At 37.9% G+C, this 21,315-nt stretch overlaps 2 protein-coding genes across 3 annotated transcripts in view; one reads left to right on the plus strand and one right to left on the minus strand.

Moving 5' to 3' along the window:
• Positions 1-3,964: 3,964 nt before the first annotated feature.
• On the minus strand, positions 3,965-9,134 carry ackr3b (atypical chemokine receptor 3b). Its single transcript, XM_039681941.2, has 2 exons — positions 8,996-9,134; positions 3,965-5,133 (listed from the first exon to the last, which is right to left on the minus strand). Exon 2 carries the CDS (start codon positions 5,083-5,085, stop codon positions 3,991-3,993), a length of 1,095 nt encoding a protein of 364 aa, XP_039537875.2. The 5' UTR covers positions 5,086-5,133; positions 8,996-9,134; the 3' UTR covers positions 3,965-3,990.
• Positions 9,135-12,681: 3,547 nt separating this feature from the next.
• drc11 (dynein regulatory complex subunit 11) overlaps positions 12,682-21,315 on the plus strand; it is a 68,075-nt gene continuing 59,441 nt past the window's right edge. Inside the window, exons 1-4 of one of the 2 annotated variants that reach the window (XM_039681931.2) lie at positions 12,682-12,947; positions 14,363-14,690; positions 14,936-15,055; positions 15,175-15,360. In XM_039681931.2, coding sequence (XP_039537865.2) covers positions 12,937-12,947; positions 14,363-14,690; positions 14,936-15,055; positions 15,175-15,360 — 645 coding nt within the window. In that variant the 5' untranslated portion in view covers positions 12,682-12,936. The remainder of the gene's footprint in view (positions 12,948-14,362; positions 14,691-14,935; positions 15,056-15,174; positions 15,361-21,315) is intronic. The other variant, XM_089133923.1, reaches the window with a different exon arrangement.

The following is a 21,315-nucleotide window of genomic DNA, read 5'->3' on the forward strand; positions in this document are numbered from 1 at the left end:
CTCTCTGTCTCTCTCTCTCTCTCACACACACACACACACACACACACACTTGTGCCATGGCAAAGTGTTACCACTGCCACCTTTCAGATTAAGAGGAGCTCAGGGAATATCCCATGTGATAAATCACTGTATTGACAGAAAAACATACACATTCTCAATTAGTCTGACCTTTGGAGAGGTGTTCTCCTGTATCACTCAGCAGAAACTGAAGTCCAGACAGCGAAGAAACACAACAAATGAAGAACAGAATCCTTATCTTACCTAAGTTTAAAGCAATTGATAAATGTTAGTCTGGAAGGAGTGTCAATGACAATAAATGCCATTAAAACATTTTTGTAGCACTGACAACTGGAGAAAAAGTTCTCACAGCAAATATCTATTTCTTCAAAGTCTAACAGAAATGAAGATTCCACGACAGGTCATTCATTTTATTGGATACTGTCACACACCAGCACTTGCAGTCTGTCTTCACTCTCATGATCCATCCTTACCAGTGTTGTGCAAGTTACTTCCAAACTGTAATAGATTAGGTATTACTTGTTACTGTTATTTAAAAGTAATTCATTACCTTACAATATTACTGTCCCAGAATTGTAATGCGTTACATTACTCATGTATTACTTTTGAGTTACTTTCACCAAAATAACTAAGTAGAACTTAACTTTTGGGCTGTAACGATATGCAATATGAAACCGAAATCGCGATTCGCCACACGTCTCAGATCCACGAACCTACAGAATCGCGACACACCTCTTCCAACTCCAGCGTTATTCTCCTTACCGTCCATATCCAATGTTGCCTTATCTTTAAATTAGGCTATTAGTATTATTTGAAGTTAACATTATAAAATATGTAGACCTACAGCACAAAACTAGTTGAGGATAAATTATTGAAAATTGGGGAAGTCCAGCATTATGGACATGACATTTGCAGTCAAAACTTGAAATAAAAATTCTCAGAAAATACATGTATTGAAACGTATATAGGCTGCTTCCTTAAAGGACTCCAGACATTAGACAAACATCAGTCTTATTTTTAATATTAGGGAAAAGACACACATTCATGCGTGACAAAAAAATAGGAGGCAAAATATATTTTTTGTAATTCTGTTAATTACACTGCGCAAATCGGATGAGGAAGGGTTGGCTCTCCAGTCTCCATAGAACTTAAAATATTCATTTTATTTTAGTTTTCGTGTTCGCATTTATGAGGAAAAAACAATGTTACAGACGCGACCGCTCTGAACTGGCACTAAAAGACTGCTTTAAAACTTTCACATGGTCTGTTGCCTTTAAGAAGTAAAAGCAGACAATACACTGTAATACAACTGTAATACAAGCCTCACTGAACATGTAACAAGTAAAATATTACTGAAAATTGATTAGTAATGCCTTACACTACTGCGTTACAGCAAAAAGTATGTTACTGTAATGTATTACTTTTGTAATGCGTTACTCCCAACACTGATCCTTACAGATGTTGAAGTCACAATCGGGTTTAAATACAGCTGTCTTCCAGGAGGATGTGAAAGAAAACTCACTAGAAATCTAGATAATTTTGGAGAGTGGAAACCAGGAGATATGCGGTATTCTGAAATGTCTGGACCAGAAAAATGTGTCTGCACCAAGAACCGACGTCTTTTCATTACATTTATTAAGCAATACTGCTTAAATCACAGACTTGAGCTCATAAACAAGTCACGTTATGATACATTATTTCTTTTGATGCAGGGGATTCCCAAGTTATATTACTCTTCTTTCAAAACATTGTTGTGAAAATCATAAATTGGTGCTTCATTTTTTTTTTTTACGGGAGAGAATAAGCCTTGTCATTTTCTGAGGACTTGGGGAAGAGTAATAATGCCTTCTCTAATTTGCACTGTCTAGAAACCCAGTCACAGGGAACTACATGGGGTAGGCTATATTTGAAACAAACACCTGGAACTTCTTCAGAACTACAAAGGCGAAGCAGAGAAAATGGGCTCCTGAAACAGTTGGTATGGATTATACAAACTTCCCTTCTCTCTGAGCATATAGAACGAGCTGGACCCCCCCTGGAGATTTAAGTACACGCACATATGAACACATATGCAGCCGTACACATATGAACCATGCCCACAGGCTCATTGAGTAATGTCTGCTCATCATGGCAATACAAGCCATATGGACAGTTGTAAATAGTCTACATCTTTACTTTGATCTTGTGTAGGTCTGAATGTAGTTCTTTTTTTTTTCTTTTTTTTTTTTACATTGTATAAACATTTAAGAATAAAAAAAGAAAATCAGACAATACAACCATAACAGAAAAAAAAGAAAAAAAGCAAGCAGGGGTAGGCTAACACAAACAAGACCTAATCCTAGATGAATTATTACAGCAAGAACAATAATAATTATACACTATTCAGACTTGAGGAAATCCACAAAGGGCTGCCATACAGTTTGAAATTGGCGATGAGATTTGGACTCCAAGGAACGTATCCTCTCTAGTTGTATGACATGAATCAGTTCACATAACCAAGCTTTGAACGATGGAGAGTCTGACGATTTCCAGTTTAAAAGAATTGATTTTTTCGAGTCAAGCCCATCAATAGAGATCATTGCTGAGATCTTGGAAGAGTATTCAATGTCACAGAGGATCCAAGAATTGCAAGACCATGGTCTGGTTTCACCTCCTTTTGAAAAACTTTTGAAAAAAAAAAATCAAATATTGCAGTCCAAAAATTAAACAGTTTGTGACAAAACCAAAACATGTGTGACAAAGAACCCTCCTCTGTTTTGGTCTGAATGTAGTTCTAAATTAAATAAAAAAATATAAATGCATATGGTTTTATTTAGAAATTCATACAACTACAACAAATAGTATGATTTGATACGTTTTCATTAAAATTAATTAATGCATTATGTATTATCAAATAATCCATTATCCTAATATTGGTTAATTTCATGTTTGTTCTTCAAAATCAGTAATACATATTAGTAATAAATGTTTTATAATACATTTATTTGTATAAATTAACATTAGTTAATGTATTATGGTCAAACATCACCTAAATTAACAAATGCTGTAAACAAGTTTATTGTTGGTTCATGATATCTAATGTATTGAATAATGTAAATAAACCCTGTTGTAAAATGTTAATGATCTTGCAAATAAGTAACGCATGTTCCCAAACGATACAACACATAAAATAATTATTAAGCTAATGCTTACATTGTGAATGCTTATGTGTGATTCGTAATCAAACTAAACAAAAATATTCAAGAGAATTCCAAAAGATGTATATATCTTTTATTTCAACGGCACATTTTTATGTCAGACAATATTACAAAACACTGAACATAGACACTGAGTATATAAATATAATTTTATTTACAAAACATTTACAAATGCAGCTAGCATTGTTCTTGAAATTTACAACTTATCAAAAAAAAGTGTATAATTTCCCACAAGCATAGCAAACAGCATAACATTAGTTAACAATAGCTACATCTAATCTTGATTTGGACTTGCTTCACCTCAAAAATGTGTGGGTTTTCAACATCCTCCTCCATTTTACCAGACATAACTGTACATTACACATTGTGTATGGAAATGTGATCTTTAGTCTTTCCGACAGATGTACTGTACGAAAGCCACTGATAAGTGGAGAACGGATTATACGAGTCTCTCTGTGGCTCCAGGACAGGGAGGGACCTTTTCCACCAATTTCACATGCAGGCACAAAAGCCTAGCAAGACTTACAAGGCTAATATGCTTACAAATCAAATCAATACAAGTGCTTTCTCAATACATCTATAACTGTCATAATAATGTACAAAAAGCATAAACATTCATCTGTTTATAAAGATTAAGCAAACTATATGTGTACAACGCTGTTCCACTATTTTACAAAACCTCAAGAACTCAAAGTACAGAGAGATTTACATGACTGTTCCCTGTTTATCTCTGAGTTTTGCAGAGCTGGTGTTGATCAACACCATCATAGAACGTTCATAATGGTCCCTGGTTCTCCACAGCGGAGTATTCAGCCTCAGACATGTGCGAGGCATCGATGAGCCTAGCGAGGCCAGTTTTGGTAGAGTACTTGAAGATGAAGGCTTTCATGAGGTCGTAGCGGTAGTTCTTGTTGATGAAGTTGTAGATGATGGGGTTCAAGCAGCAGTGAAGGAGGGAGAACCACTGAGTGAGATGCAGTGCTGCATAGAGAGCGTTTTCCAGAGTGCAGTTAAAGGGCAGCACGTTGAGAAAGGCTAACGTGTCAAGCAGTAGAGCTCCATGGTAGGGCACCCAACACACTAGAAAGACCACAATGTAGGTGAAGACGAGGCGACGGCTGATGCGACGTTCCTGGTCAGCTGAGGGTTGGATGGCACCGGCCAAGAGGACGTAGAACACAGCAATTATAGGGAAGGGAATGGCAAAGCCGAGCATGAAGAAACTCATTTGGATGCCAACTGTCCATTCCTTAGTGGTGTCTGCTGGGAAAACAGACTTACATACGATGCTGTCTGAATACCTGGATTTCTCAGCCTGAAGGAAGTATGTTTCAGGGAGGGCGGCAAAGAGTGCCAGCAGCCAAACGCCCACACAGATGAGCTGTCTGGTCCTTCTCTTCTTCTGACTGGGACCGTCTCCAAAAAGTTTCACGGACAGGTAGCGGTCCACACTCATGCATGTAAGGAAAAAGATACTGCTAAAAAGGTTGACGCTGAAGATCAGGTGTGTAATTTTGCACATGGCATCACCAAAAGGCCAGTGGCCGAGTTGAAGCAGAGAACTAATGGAGACCGGAAGAGTGGCCACTACGCAGAGGTCAGCGATGGCTAGGTTGAGGATATACAGGTGAGTCTCGTAACGTTTCCTCTCAGATCGCACGTTCACCCACACCACCAGAGCATTGGCGGCGAGGCCGATGATGAAGAGGAAGATGTAGAGCACAGAGAGGGCGTAGAGCAACGCCTTCTGGCTGAAGGTGCTGTGACACACTTCAACATGGGAGACATTATCGTCAAGAGTTGAGAAGTTTAGGTCGTCGCTTCCAAATGCTTCCAAAATGTCACTGAAGTCATTCACGTTCACACTCATCTTGCCACGTCTTTGTTATTGCCGCTATTGGGACACAACGGCTGTGACCTGAAACAAAAAGAGAGCCACTGTTATGACACGTAGACAGAAAAAAAAACATGAACGGGACCAATTAAATGCAGAGGGACAGAAAAATTTAAAACAAAGATTGTTTATTGATAAAACACACAATCTGAAACATGTTGAACACCAGGATCCCTTGTCAGAGGGCAGGACCTTGTACTGTTTGAGAGGATTTTTTCCCCCCAAATAATTCAGTCCAAGGGTTTATTACTGGACTGCGCTTAATTTATTTACTGCGCTCAAAAATCAAAGAGTGAAAGGACAATGAGTCAAATATGAAACAATATATTAAAAATATGTTCCAAATTCTTAGAAATGTGCGTCATGAAAACTTTCAATTTAATGACTCTAAAAATGTAATGTGGTGTAACCATCAAGCAAACAGGAATAAAATTTTCCTTTCACCTTGAATACATGTAATTGTACACAACTTAATCGTTATTTTCAAAACCCTTTCTAAATATAATTCTCAATGTATTATTTCAGATATTAGTGATATCTTATTCTAGCCTGGTTAAAACCAGACCATTCTCAGTTGTAACTGAGTTATGGTCTGGCAAAGCGTCATAGACAAATCATTTCCAGAGGGGCGTCACCAACGGGGTATCGTTTGAATTTGAACGATTCTGATTCCGATTCCGATTCCTTGTTTCGATTCTGGTTCCTAACGATTCTCGATTCCGATTCTTTTAAGAGGCAGGGTCAAAAAAGTTTAGCCAACAGCCTTTCTGAAGGAAATACTCCTTCTGTAAAAATACTCCTTTTGTCACAAATTTTGCATTTTGCCGAGATATCGTTATTTTTAGAAAAGTGAAGCCACACTTTGCATCGCCGACGTAAGGTACACATGTTCGACTCGCGTGATTATGCCAACACTTCCGGTAGACGCTTCTTCGTTGGTGTTGTTCAGCGGTTTCTTCTTCCGCTCGGCGGACTGTGAATATCGAAACTAGGAATCGAAATTTTAACTTTTGAACGATTCCGGGAAAAACGAAAAGTTAGTCTCGGTTCCAATCGATACTCGATTCTCGATACCCAACCCTATGAAGGACATGACGTATGCAGAACGTCTCGGAGAAACATCTCAGAGTGTTGTTCTTTGCTCGGTTTTTAACAAAAAGGAAACGTTCAAATCACTTAAAACAGACACGATAGCTGATTCAAACAAGTGATGTTCAACGGTGGCATCCATCTTTGTAATGTAGGCTACAAAATCTGCTTCAAAATCCCAGCGCTGTCGTCATCGTGTAAAGCCCACCCCAACGTTTCTGATTGGTGCCGCAATTTCGACGGATTGGAAATGGGCTTGAATGAGCTCTTTGCCAGACTAACTTTCAGAGCAAATCTAAATTTGCCGGAAGTTGTCTGGGTTTTCCCAGGCTAATCTTAATCACAAATATTATCGCACCACATGTCATTGTACAATTTGAACCACCCTTGCCTTGTCTTAAAAAGGTCATATGTTCTAATGTTTAAGAAATGTATTGACCTTAAACAAACAGTCCTGAACATCTGCACGTCCACGTTTCTGCACATTGGCTGCACCACACTCTCTATGACTGATTTAGCGGACAAAGGTTTTGCAAATAACATTGAGCCGTGAAGCAATTTTGTTCAGAATTTATTTTAGTGTTACTTCATTGTATTGACTGTAATAAAAGTGATTCAGTGCTCAAAGGCTGTGCTGTACTGCTTTGCTGAACATAAGGACTAAATGCCTGGCAGCAATACTCAGATGGTTGAGCAAAAGCTTATTGGCAGACCTCAGTTGTCATGCAGTGACCTAGAGAAAAGCTAAGTAGTTATCCATGGCAAATTAAGGCATTACAAAAAAGTTCAGCACAACCAACAAGCCAGATGAGTGAGTACAATGATAGTGTAACTCTCCTGAAGGCATCAGAGAAAGACTAATGCCTGTTAGAAGTGAGATAAGTCATAGACGGAAGGGAGGATGGGCGGCTGCTGCTCCCTCTGCGACACATGGGGTGAAAGGTTCTTTTCTCAAAATGATATGCTCAGCTTGAGGACTGGATGCCAGGCTTTGAACTGACAAAAGCTAAAGAGAATAGAGAACCACCAGACTGGCGCTGTGTCAGAGTTTGTACCGTTTACACATTCTCAAACACAGATGTACACACATCTCTAATCACACTGTTTTGATCTTCAACCCCCAGGGTTTGCAGAATAGAAAAAAAAAAAAACACTGGCACACTTAAGCATGCTTTTTAAAACTAAAAACTTTGTGAACAAAATATAAACAAAATATCTGTTTACAATTGGCATAAAAAAGAAGAAGATACAACTATAAACTTGTTGTGTTTAGCTAAAGAACCATCAAGTGATAGAATGAGTTTAGGCTTGTTTATTTTCATTCCGAATCAACCCAAGGTTCTGACCCTTGAACACGGTTAGCGCCCGACCTTAATTTCATTAAAAGAAATATGAGAAGAGACACAGCTGCTCTTAATGCATCTTGTGATCTTTACTGCAAGACCCTCAATCGCCTCCAAAACAAAGACTTATTTTACAGCTTTCCACTCGAGTCGGACATCATTATACTAGAGACAGCGAGGGCAGCGTAAACCACTGACCTGATTTACCAGGTGCAATTGAAAAAGTCAGGTGCCATAAAATGTGATGGTCCATTACAGACGGCCCCAAGCACCATGTCCCCCAGCCTTGTTGTAAAACTGTTGCGTTTACACTGCTCAAACACAGCGGCACCCTCACCTGATCTCACGGCCCCAGGCATCAAGCACACTTGCCCGCACAAAGACTTAGCTGTGCGGACACAGCGACTCTCCCTGCAGCCCCCCTCCTTCCACTTCTCTCTCTCTCTCACTTGAAGTCTTAAAGTTTCCTTGAAACTCAGCATTCACTCAAAAGTGGTTTGCAAGCATGAAATGAGGGAATTATCAGTCATGGTCAAAGACTGAAATCTTGTACTGAATGTGAGTGGGGGTAAAAATATATCAACAATACAAGGAGTAAAACAAATCTTTGAAATTGAAAACATGCTGATCATGAAATTGGAAGGAAACTATACCAAGGGAATTTAAATCAATTAGTCCCACATAACATGTGAATAAAAAAAAACAGAAATACGTTTGTATATAAATGTTAATATGTTTCTGTTTATAAATAGATAGATTAATGCTAAATAAAATCATGTAAGAAGCATGAGTCAACATTTTCAGAAGGGGAGAGAGTCAGTTTAAGTGGCTAAATGCTGCATTATTTAAAACCACCTTTGGTCCCAAATTTTGGAGAAAAAAATTATAATTCTACGCGATTTCACTGTACCTCAGTCAACAAACAGCATCAGTATTTACATGAAAGGATTCACAGGAACTGATTCCTGCTCCAGAAAACAAAAAAGACCGAACTAGTCTCGAAAGAGACGAGAGAAAAAAGTCCCTTTACCTCACCCTGTAGACACAATACTGCATCCTACTCTAAAATATGCATTTAAATTCATTTATTCTAAAACAGCATTCACTTGTTAGTTACATTAGCCTAAATATAATATCAAGTTGGTAGCCTAATAGAGTGACAAATCCGCGGGATTGGACCTTTCCACAGCACCATCTAGGAGTTTTGGACTCGGTAAATTTGTGAAAAAGAAAAAAAAAGATATTTTTTTAAGTAGGCTACCTTAACCTTCTAGAAAGTTACGTGAGGTTTCAAGACCGCATTTAAAACTGATATCTTGTAACACCTTGTATCATTACTTTTACGTTTACCATAGTCCGGTGCGAGTAGGCTATTGAAAAAGGTTGAATTTAAAAACTAAAATCTCTCACACAAACACGTTCACACACAAACAGGACTTTACAAATTAACTTACAATCCTTGTGGTCTGTTTTGGTGCTCCTAGACTTTTAAACGTAGCCTTTGGTATCGAGATTCCGATGCCTGGAGAAAATGTTAACGTCTTGTGGTTATCCGTACGAGAGGATGGCGTGATTGTCCCTCTGCGCTCTGACTGCACTTGCTCATATAGTGCTGCGAGCAACGCCTACCGAACGCTATCGGAAAAGTGAATCACTTCAAGTTTCTGTCCAACAACAATGTGAATAGCGGACGTGGGACACATCGGATTTCCACTCTCATTTTAAACAGCGATATAAACAAAAAAGCCTGTTCCGACTTAAAAATACGCCTTTGTGTTTTGTTTTCACACGAGAGTTTGGAGAAATCAAAGAAGCATATTCATGCGAAAGTTTCATTGAGGAGTGGACTTCCACAGTTTCATAGGCTGAAACGTTCTTCATGTCACATTCTCAATAAATATTATTTGCACCAGGCCTATTCAATGTAACACTTACTTACATATGTAACTATGCTGTAACATTCTATATTGCTAACATATCATTTCCTATCTTTTCAAAGAGTTTGTAATATCTATAGAATAGCCTGATAGGCTATTTCGAATTGGAATGATCTGTTAAGCATTAGCTATATGGTTTAATGACTAATTATAAATTAGACTATTATACTATTATACACGTATTATATCATATTACCGGTAAAAGGACTAGTGCCCTATTAATTTAATTTTAAATGTTTGATGTTTAGTTGCTTCAGGGTAAAGTCTTTTATTTATGTATCTTGATCCATGCTGTAAGTAGTAGCAGGTGAATGTTGTTTTGTTGTTTTTCCTGTGTTCCATTCTTTTTGCATCCTCTTGGCAATCCCTCAAAGACTTCCAAGCAGTTTGCTAAATTTAGGCATGAGGAAGCTCACCTGTTCCGAATTTTCAGCTGGCCTCTGTTTAGCTTTATATTTTTCTGGATAACGGCCAGTGCCTATTGTATGTGGCTTGGAAAAGTGGAAACTGAAATTAAGCGTGCCTAACGATATCAATGAAGTCTTGATGAGATAAATTGTTCAGATGGAGTGAACTGATGGATTTGATTGTATAGACATAAACACTAATAGTGCATTGATCCAACTGCTAAACATAATTTGACTTCCTCTAAATGGAAAAGAGATAAGCCAGATGAATGCAACTGTAATCACAACACGGAAAGTGTAAAGACTTTGCCAGCATTATTTTTTAATTGCGATAATAATTTGGACGGAGATGGATCAATGTGCTTGCTTATGCATGTAAACATATGAATTCAGTTGGAACACCTGCCTGAACAATACACATCATTTAGGGAGCCACCCCTGAAATGGACTTTATGAACTTTAAGCATAACAGTTTCCATATAAAAAGCAACTTCACACCAGACTCAATAACAAACTATAGGTCAATGCTCTCTGTTTGAAGATTCTGACCATGCAGTGTGGAAACCATCAGGTCTTTTTGTGAGAAGCATGCAAAGAAATCCAGCAGTTGAAAGACATTTGGTTTTAGTTAGGGGCGTAGGCTGGTAAACTGAGACATGTTCCAAATTAAAGATTGTTAAATGCTCTTTCCATCTTATTAAGTTTTTATTTTATTAAGTCTGGTTATTTTTTGTCTGGAAAGGAGAGGTTTTCACAAAAGACCAATAAGTTTTGGATTAGAATGCTTATGGGGTGTCTTTAAAACAAAAATTTAACAACATTTCTTGACAACCCCAGTTGTCAGTTTTATTAACAAACTTCTATCAAATGCAAGTAGTTTACTTCCCATCATGCATTGAAAGGATCATCCCAGCAATCTATATTTATATTTAAACCTTACCAAAGTACATTCTAAAGTAATTCAAAATGAAAGGGAATTACTGCGCTTCTGTAAAATGCCAAACGATCCGGTGCAACCAGAGCAGGACAAGACCAAACAGAAAGGGAGAATCACTGGTGCAGAAATCTTCTTGGTAACAAATTTATTAAAGGTGCAAAACTTGACTAACGTTTCGACATCGAAACCCTTTCTGTACATTCTAAAGTAACTTAGAAATATTTGCTTAATGCTAAAATTGAACGTTCCCTTAATGTGAAGAGTTCAGATGCAAAAGCCTCTAAATGCCATTTGAAATTTTCTTCTTTAATGATGATTTTTTATCAAATTTGTATATTTAAGTTCAGTAATTTCACTTAAATAACAATTAATAGGTAATTATCATTGCAATTTAAGTGAAATCACTGAACTTAAATATACAAGCTTGATAAAAATGATTATTCTAGAAGAAAATTTCAAATGGCACTTAGAGGCTTTTGCATCTGAACTCTTCATGTTTTCTCTAACGTTTGCAATAACAAAGAAAAAAATTGACACTTTGAACGTTCAGACAACATTTAGGGGCATTTCCACGACACTGTTTCAAACGGAAAACTGTGCGTTTTGACCATTCATTTACACGACAACTGCGTTTTGAGGTCCTGGAAACGCAAAATTCTGAACATGGGTTTTGAGGCTCTGTTTACACAAAGGGAAAACGCAGATATTTCCCTGCGGTTTGGCCTCTCGTTTACACGAAAACCCCGTTTTTTATCACAGAAAACGGTTATTTCTAAAAACTCCGGCCAAAGTGGAGATTTCTGAAAACGCCGGTTATGTGTTGTCGTGTGAACTGGGAGAAACGGCGCTCTGATTGGCTTGCATGGCTTTTTCCTTCTCCCTACACTGCCACCAATAGGTTTGGCATAGTCATGATGGCGCTCGACAGCGTATTTATGCGGGTGTGTGAACGATGTTATTTTTGAAAACGGAGAGGGGGAAAATATTCGTTTCGCTAAATACCCGGCTTTGTGTAAACGTGGCCTTAAAGTGCAAGTTTTAAAAACGATATCGTCATCTTCTCCATGTAAACTTCGAAAACGCAAATTTGTGAAAACGGTGATGTCATATCATGTGTATTATGTGTTCAGTCTATAGGCGAGTAGTTTTTCTTTACAAAGTAAATTGCCCGGCAGCACAATACAGCATTTTCATCATTTTCGCGGATTCAGGTAAATGGGGATAATTAAAAAAAAAAAGTGTCATATTTACGCGAAAAACGCCAAAGAACAATGTAGGCCTTTTTCATAACTTAATTAAGCAAAACGTTCTATAATATATTTTTGTTAGATGGGAAATACCACTCTTTTAAAAACTATTATCCATGGTAGGACCACCAGCAAGGGAGACAAGGACAAATGATGCATCCATTGATAAATAAATTCCACACTGCACTTCGTTTACACCTGCCCACATGGTCCTTCAATAGGCTACTGAATTCAAACAATATGTCATAGACCACATGCAAATGAATATAGCTTAGTCTACTCACAAAATCAAAATGACAACAATTATTTCAAAACATGCAGCGTCAGAAAGACTCTTCTAAATGGCCGAATAGTATTAATACGTTGAATGAGCTCAGCAACGCAAGCGTGGTTTTGTGTTGTTTTGCATAGCGGGGTGCCAAACTAAAGCTTGTTAGTAACAGAGACTTGACATGCTTATCGGATAAGATAAGAAAACGAAGAAAATTACCGACTAGAGCTCTCATCATGTGTTAGAATCGCATTATGTGTTATAGTTAAGTTGATAGAGTATTGTATTCTGAGTTTAACTGGTTGCATAATGCCCCCTGCTCTGTCTCAGAAGCAGTGAAGAGGCTTTGATCTCGTTGCCATAGCTGTCAGAAGCTCAGCGCAAACCGCAGCCTGTCTGGCGCGAGACTCGTCCAACTCTAGTTAAAAATGGTTAACTAATGAATAATCAAGACTTACTGCTTGGATGCCTTACTTCGCTTCGCTTAACTATTTTAGTTTCGAAAGCAGCGGCTTGCAATTATGTTTTCCCACTGATATTCAAATAGCCTACAGCACGTTCCAAACTAAACTCTGTAGCGCGTGGAATCACTAAAGATGTCGCAGAGGTGAGTGACTCTGCCCTTTTACCTTGTGCACTTTAGTGCGAAACTGGAATGTTGATGTGATGCCAAAAAATGCCATAGTGTTATTAACGAAAACCGTGTAATGTCTGAAAACTGTAATAGTGTTATGTAGCCTAGTGAACAGATAAGCTACTTGCCTAAGTTACATTTGTAACGAGCAGAATATTTTGCTTTTATTTAGATAATAATTCTGAGAATAAAAAAAGGGAAGGTGCAGAAGAAAGTGTTCTTTTAAAACGCAAGTTTGGGAACAAACGCCTACTAGGAGAAAGTCCACATTGTATTGCAGTTCCTATGACAACATAAAGCAAAACCACTGAGAACCAGTATTTTTGTCCCCAAGCTATTCAGAGATCAGCTTTGGTGTGTGGTGCTGCTGCTTGTTTTTTTTTTTTAGTAACCTTCACAGTTATTTTTTTTTCTAAAGCAAATAACTCAAGTTAGTAGTTCTGCACTTGTCAAAAAGAAAGCACATTTTAAATTCCTGAAAAAAGTAATTTTCCCCATCAAGCACTACTTTCAGGGGACATTCATTTATTTACTGCAGATTTCAAGTGAATTGCGGTACTTCTGCCTTTGTTGTCTGCCATATTTAAGATATATCTAAGAGGCGCCTCTCTATTTTATTGTAAATGTTCTTTTACAACCTCCCTTCTAACCTCCTCCCACAACTCCTCCCCTGCCCCCCTCCCACTCTAACTATCCCATCCCCTCCTTTGATTTTGCCATCCCTACAATTTGAGTAGCTCTTGGCAGTGTTAATGCCCAGAGGGGAACAATACTGTATGGGCCCATCAGAATAAGAAAAGAAGGTGGTTTCACCCTCGCCATGAACTCTTTCAACAATCACAAAGGGAGCACCCACACGCAAGGGAGTCAAAGAGGTCAGAGGACATCTGTGGAATTCGTGCGTATTCAACTTTAGAAAACGAAGAATGGAGAAATAATGTTTGTCAGGGGATTTCTTCCATTATGTGGCTTAATATGCTGACTTGGGGTGAATTCAGTGTGCATTCTGTGGTTTTTCCACATTCAGTTTGCACAGTCAGACATTGACGGTGCTAATTTTGGCCTGAGGGTTGGGAAAACTTTCCCAGAGGGCAGGTTCTCTCAACAGGTGAAATTGGTGCCCGTCAACAGGTACTATCGCAGATTTGCGTGTCTCTGTTGATTGCATATCAAAGACAGGTTGTCATGGAAGGCCATGGAAATGTTAAAATTTGAAAAAATGTGAAAACACGAATAACTTGATTTCTCAATGCATAAATACAAAGCTGTGCACCATTATTAAGTACACGAGAAAAAAATAATCTTTGTTTTATCCAAATAATTAATTAATCATTTGATCTTATTAAGCTATCATTATTACCTAAATATAATCTTTTTCCTTTACCCAGTTCTTATGGCCGAATGTGGGATGCTGCTCAGGGAGCTTTGGAGTACCTTTTGGAGGATGAATATCCCACAATGCAACTCCATCCTCAAAAGGACCGCATGCAGGTTTTTCAGACATTGGCCACTTTCTATCTGCGCTACCTGAAGATATTCCGTGCCCTGGAGGAGGTTTACGATCAGCTTGTTCACCCCCAGAAGAGACGGGTTGTGCGCCAGGTTCTTGAAGGGGTGATGGGACGACTTGTAGAGCTGAAGAATGAGATGGTGGAGCTGGAGTTCTCCGAGTTTCACTACTTTGATGACATATTGCAGGACTTCAAAATGACACCAGTGAGTGAAATAATAAAAATACTCTTATAGGTATAGAATGCTGGGAATGTTTTGGTCTGTAAGATTCAGAAAAGTGGGCCTTGAGGGAATTTTGAAGATTTGGGCTTGAGGAAGATTTAAGTGCTCAATGTCAAAGTGGATTTTAGCAGACTAAGCCTCTTGTTTTTCTTATGAATCTCGTCTCCTATAGTGGATGCGAACTGGAGTCAGTTCAGGGCTGAAAATAGCTTGAAATTTGTTTTTAGGAGGATCTTGAGGTGCCTATCCCACGCTATTTTGTGAGGGAGAAGATGAGGGCACTGAAAGAGAGGGAGAAGATGCTGGCCCATATTTTGGCTAAAGGAGGATGTCAGGAAGATAAAACTGTGAGTATATCATTATGTAAAATATTCTCTCAATACAAAAACATGCAATGCAAGCTCAAATAGTGGTTGTACCAAATGCAATAGACACTTCATGTTTGTGCTTCTGGTTTCTCATTTAGCAGGTGCCAGTTTCGTCCATGTCTATAGAGCGGGCAATTTGGCTGCTACAGGTCAGTGAGCGAGCACGGCAGGGAAGACTGAGAGCTCGCTTCATGAAGGCGATTCTGCAGGATGAACAAAGAAGACTTCAGAGTTCAAGCTCTAGCATATTGGACCCTGACCGTGCAGCCACCTGCATTCAGAAGGTATCAGGAAATCACTTGATTTTCAACTGTGAGTTTGCATTCCAGTGAAATCACTGATGCATTGCATGGATGGGTTTGAAATTGGCAAAACAAAGGAATGATGAGGAAAACTTTCATGCTGTGAAATGATACATTTTACTACTTCTTTTCTATTACAATGATTGCACAAAATTCAAGGAAGAGTTCACACAAATATGACAATGCTGTCATTATTAACTAACTTTCATGTTGTTTCAAAATTGTACGGCTTTCTTTCTTCTTCTGGAACACAAAAGAAAATATTTTGAAGAGCTGTTTTTATCCTAAAGGACATAAACCTAGAGTGCAATTAATGTTTTGACTTGTATTCCAAGTTGTTTCTCAAGCGAGTATCACATTGTAATATGAACAGATTATATTTAAGCCCTCATTCACTCTTGAAATCAAATTAATTTACTCAATCAATGCATGGATGCACAGACTACATAGAAAATGGAAACATAAACCAGAAAATTTGAAATATACCAGTTGGGTTGTATGGATTAATTGGTAACTTTACAATAAGGTTCGTTAGTTAACATTAGTTAACTACATTAGTTAATATGAACTAATAATGAATAGCACATATACAGCATTTGTTAATCTTTGTTAATGTTATTTTCAACATTTACTAATACTTGATTAAAATCTTGTTAACATTAGTTAATGCACCGTGAACTAACATGAACAAACAATGAACAGCTGTATTTTCATGAACTAACATTAACAAAGATGAACAAATGCAGTAACAAATGTATTGCTCATTGTTAGTGCATGTTAGTAAATACATTAACTAATGTTATAACTAATGAACCTTATTGTAAAGTGTTACCGATTAATTGTATGCTTTATGTCCTAGTTCGAGCTTGAAAGTTTTGGATCCCAGAACATGGCCTTACTTTGAGTAGATGGAAAAAATAATGAAACAAACAATGTTTGTAATATCATTTGTGTTCTGCAAAAGAAAAACAACTCTGTAAAGAAAAAAAAACCTACATATTATTTTTACGGTAACACTTTATAATAAGGTTCTTTTATTAAATATTAGTTAATGTATTAACTAACATGAACTAACCATGAGCAATACATTTGTTACTATTTTTGTTAATCTTTGTTAACGTTAGTTAATACAAATCCAGCTGTTCATTGTTTGTTCATGTTAGTTCACAGTGCATTAACTAATGTTAACAAGATTTTAATAAAGTATTAGTCAATGTTGAAATTAACATTAACAAAGATTAACAAATGCTGAAGTAGTATTGTTCATTCTTAGTTAATGTTAACTAATGTAGTTATCTAATGAACCTTATTGTAAAGTGTTACCATTTTTACTTTAATGGGACCTTTGAACTAGGATTAGGCCCTTTTAAGTAGCTTTTTTAGTAAGCGTGCCTTAGAAAGCATAACTGGTGTGCATCAAAACAACAAAGCAATGGCACTGCATAGTTTAAGATATGCCAGTGCAAGTTGCTTTCAGTTAAGACAGTTCAAACGAGTCACAAATACTATAAGATAGGAATAATAAATAATACCATACTACTAAGAAATATGAGTTACTTGTGCATAAAACCCATATTTAATCAATGAAACTCACTCAAACGTTGTCCCAACTAGTCACACACATTAGTCAATCATTTCATATTGAGAAATGTTGTCTCAGCAACAGCATGCACTGCAGCATGAATAAATTATGCAGTTACCGTTAGGATTATTGTTTTGAGTAAAGTTACGAGCACACAAACTACTCAATGTCATCAGAGTAAGCTAATTGGCTATCAAGGAAATAAAATAAATATCTATTATGGTCCCCAAGATGATACATACATCATAATATTACATCAGTAAATATATCATTATATATAGATTGATTTGTGATGTTCTAGCATCATACGCAAGGGAGGTAATGTCTGCTGCCCTACCTGTGCATGAACTCAAATGTGGAGGTCAGGCCATCTCCTTTCACACTCATCAGTTGTCACATTTGACATGCAGTCCGCACACAAAGGACTATGAATGACATGTGATCCCATCCAAGCATAATAGATATATGTCCACCTCATCTGTGGGAATAGTGCGCTTGTAGGCCCTTTGGCAGGACGAGGGAGATTAGCATTGGAGTGCTGAGAGATGGGAAAAGGAAAGAATTCCAGGATTTTGGGAGTTATTTTTCAGTGCCATCCTAATCATGAAATCTGATCTCATGTATCCTGACGTCTTTTTGAGCGAGTTTTCGCTACGGTTGGTGAACCCAGACATAGATGTAGCCTGAAAGAGATTGCAGATATGATTTTAGAGATCTGACATTTTTTTACATTGCAGGTGTGAAACTGACATTTCTGAGTGAAATAGTACAGAAAAACATAGACAAGGGGCCCTGTTGACAAACACTGAAAGTCGTTGGCATTCTTATTATTATTAGGGGCCAAGCAATTAAAGTGCGTAGGCACCTATTGAAATCATTGACGTTCTTCTTATTATTATTATTCCGTTTCTTCTTCTTCTTCTTCCGCTCTGGAAGTCTATGGCAGCCCATAGAACCACTTTCAGGAAAGTTATGAAATGTAGAATTTTCAGAAAAAAATACTTTTTTGAACTTGTCCAAGGCGGTTGCTCCAATTTTTATGAAAATTAAACCAGATCATCGTCAGACCATGCAGACGGAATGCAAGTAGATTTGTCAAACAGTTCTCGAATACCGCACACACAAATTGTATGTAGCGCTCGTGAAAACAGACTTAAGGCTGTATCTTCGCAAGTGTGTATTCAGACCAAACTTGGTACATGTCATCACAAGCATGACTTGAGGCGACATGCTGCGTTTCAGTGCAGCGCCACCTACTGATCCGGAGATACTAAAAATTAATATATTTATATATTAAATATTTTTGCTAACTAACTTCTGAACGGTTTGTCCAAAAATTATAAAAGTGGTCTCTTTAGATTTGGGGCATCATGCCATTTTGAAATTTCAAATGCTGTATTTTATGAAAGCATTAGCATATTGCTTCGTAACAATACGCTAATGCGCTCATAAAATACAACATTTTGGTTTTCGACACGATGCCATGAAAGAGTCTTAGAAGTTTCAGACCTGCACCACCTAGTGGGGAAATATATTTACATCCTATATGCTACATGCACAATAAGTTTGGATGGGGTCGACTTATTTTCCATCTCTTAAAATTCCTGAACCCTCGCCGAGTCAAATGATACCAAACATGCTAGGTTTTGCCTTAAGTTGGGATTTGGTGCTTACATTTTTATTTTATTTTTTTGCAAATATCTTCAAAGCTGTTAGTCCGATCGAGACGAAACCACTGTAGGTAATTCAGAAACATAGTTTGTTGTTAATATGCTAATGCCCAAATGTAAAAAAAATTGATAGTAATTTGCAAAAAAAAAATCCAATCAAAGTCGCCCGTGGGTCCTTTTTATATACTCATACATATAAATGTCTATAACTCCAAAACAAAATGATATATTCACCAAATTTGACTCACACATGAGTGGGCTCACTCTGAGAGCACATACATAAAAAGTGGTGGAACTGTGCCACTTGGTGGTGCTATAATAGAAAAAAACAAGGAAATTGGAATTAATTACATTATAATATCACGATATTAAACGCTACACTTTACAAATGCATTTGTGTATCATTACATAACTTGGTATGTGGCCTGAAAGTACTGAAAGGTCTTAATAGATCTCTTGGGTCAGGTCGAGAACATAGAAACCATGTTTGCCATATTTGGCTGTACTTCCTGTCCGCCTTCATGATTTTCATTCAATACCTAATTTTTCAAACTCCTCCTAGACTTTTTGTCTTATTTTAACCAAAGTCGAATCATATCATCTATAGATTGTGCCGACTGAAAGTTATGGATTTTGTATTGGTAGACAAAACCATTTTCATATACCGCAGCAGCAAATTTGAGAAATGATGACAAAATGACTATTCAGGCTTTATCCCTGCAATACCTTGACACCTTGACTTTGTATGTGTCATTGTCACCTCACTCTGACCACATCACTTCAATTTTGTAACTACGCCACTTATTAGGGGCCAAGCACCGAAGGTGCGGAGGCACCTATTGTATCTGTGCCGGTTCTTATTATTATTATTAGGGGCCAAGCACCGAAGGTGCGGAGGCACCTATTGTATCTGTGCCGGTTCTTATTAGGGGCCAAGCACCGAAGGTGCGGAGGCACCTATTGTATCTGTGCCGGTTCTTATTATTAGGGGCCAAGCACCGAAGGTGCGGAGGCACCTATTGTATCTGTGCCGGTTCTTATTATTATTATTATTATTCTTCTTCCGACTGGGCGTCTATGGCAGCCCATAGACCGGTTTGCGGGAAAGTTGTTTTGGTTTGACATTCTGATAGAGGACAGTCCCAACTTTAAATACACCAATTTTGGTGTCTCTAACTCATTCCCTCTAGCGCCACCAACTGTCCAAAGTTTCACTTTTATTATGCTAATAACTTTTGAACCGTAAGGCCTATCAACAAAATTCTTTTTTCCTCTTGTTCCTGAGCTCATGCCGATTCGATTGCACCCTATGACGTCATTTTCCGTCATAAAAAAACGGCCGCCATTTTGAATTTTCCAAAAAACCTACTTTTGCGAACTCGTCCTAGACGGTTTGTCCGATTTTCACCAAAATCGCACCGGATCATCTCCAGGCAGTGCTGACAAAAAGTTATGGAATTCAAGATGATTCGAATAACCGTTTTTGATAAACGCGTAAACAAAATTTACGTAGCGCTTGCGAAAACAGACGTGAGGTTGTATCTCCGCAACGCTTACTCGTTTTCACACCAAACTTGGTACGTGTTATCACAAGCATGACCTGAGGCTACGTGCTGCGTTTCGGCGCAGCGCCACCTAGTGGTCCAGAGATATGAAAAATGGCTATTTTTGCTCGTAACTTCTGAACGGTTTCTCCAAAAATCAAAAACTTGGTCTCGTTAGATTCAGGGCGTCATGCCGAGTCGACCGATATCCAATTTCCCCAGATCGGCCATTTTGGCTGTCGGCCATTTTGAATTATGTGCTAAAATGCTGTATTTTTTGAACGCATGAACGAATTGTTACGAAACTCGTTATGGGTCATCAGTACGATGCCCTGAAGGAGCCTGAGAAGTTTCGAAACAGCGCCACCTAGTGGTGAATTGTTTTATTCAAACGCTTATAACTTTGGGTGTGGTACACTTATTTTCACGGGAGTCATATTTTTGAGGTCCTGAATCGTTGCCGAGTCCAACGATACCAAATATGTCGGGTTTCGTCTCACGGATGGCGTAGCGTAGCGATTTAGCGCGAAAAAAACACTTGGCGATATCTTCAAAACCGCTGTTCCGATCGAGACGAAACCACCGCCAGAAACACGGAATCATAGCTTGTTAACTATACACTAATGCCCAAATGCGTAAATATTGATAGTAAGGGGTAGTAAAATTCAAACAAAGTCATGTGTCAGTCATTTTTTACGTGTTTTTTCATATAAATGTTTATAACTCGGAAGTAAATTGAGATATTTGCACCAAAATTGACACACATATGTATGGGGTCACTCTGAGGACACATAAAAAAAATTGTGGGACTGAGCCTCTTGGTGGCGCTATAATAGAACAAAACGTGAAATTCCCATTGACTTCAATACAGTTTTGTGAAATACAATGTTATACTAAACAAATGCTTTGGTCTAACATTTTGAAACTCAGTGTGTGCCATAAGCAGCATGCCCTGAAGGTACTCAAAAGATTTTGAGACAGCGCCACCTGTTGGTCAAAAGTTATAATTAATTTCTGAGAACGCTAATAACTTTTGAATAAATTTGCCTATTGCAATGAAACTGATCTTAATAGATTCCTTGGGTTATGCCAAAAACATAGATATCAGGTTTTGCATAATCAGCCAAACTTCCTGTCCGCC

Source organism: Pimephales promelas, chromosome 8 (genome assembly GCF_988280905.1).
Source record: "Pimephales promelas chromosome 8, fPimPro1.hap1.1, whole genome shotgun sequence".
Classification (NCBI taxonomy): domain Eukaryota; kingdom Metazoa; phylum Chordata; class Actinopteri; order Cypriniformes; family Leuciscidae; genus Pimephales; species Pimephales promelas.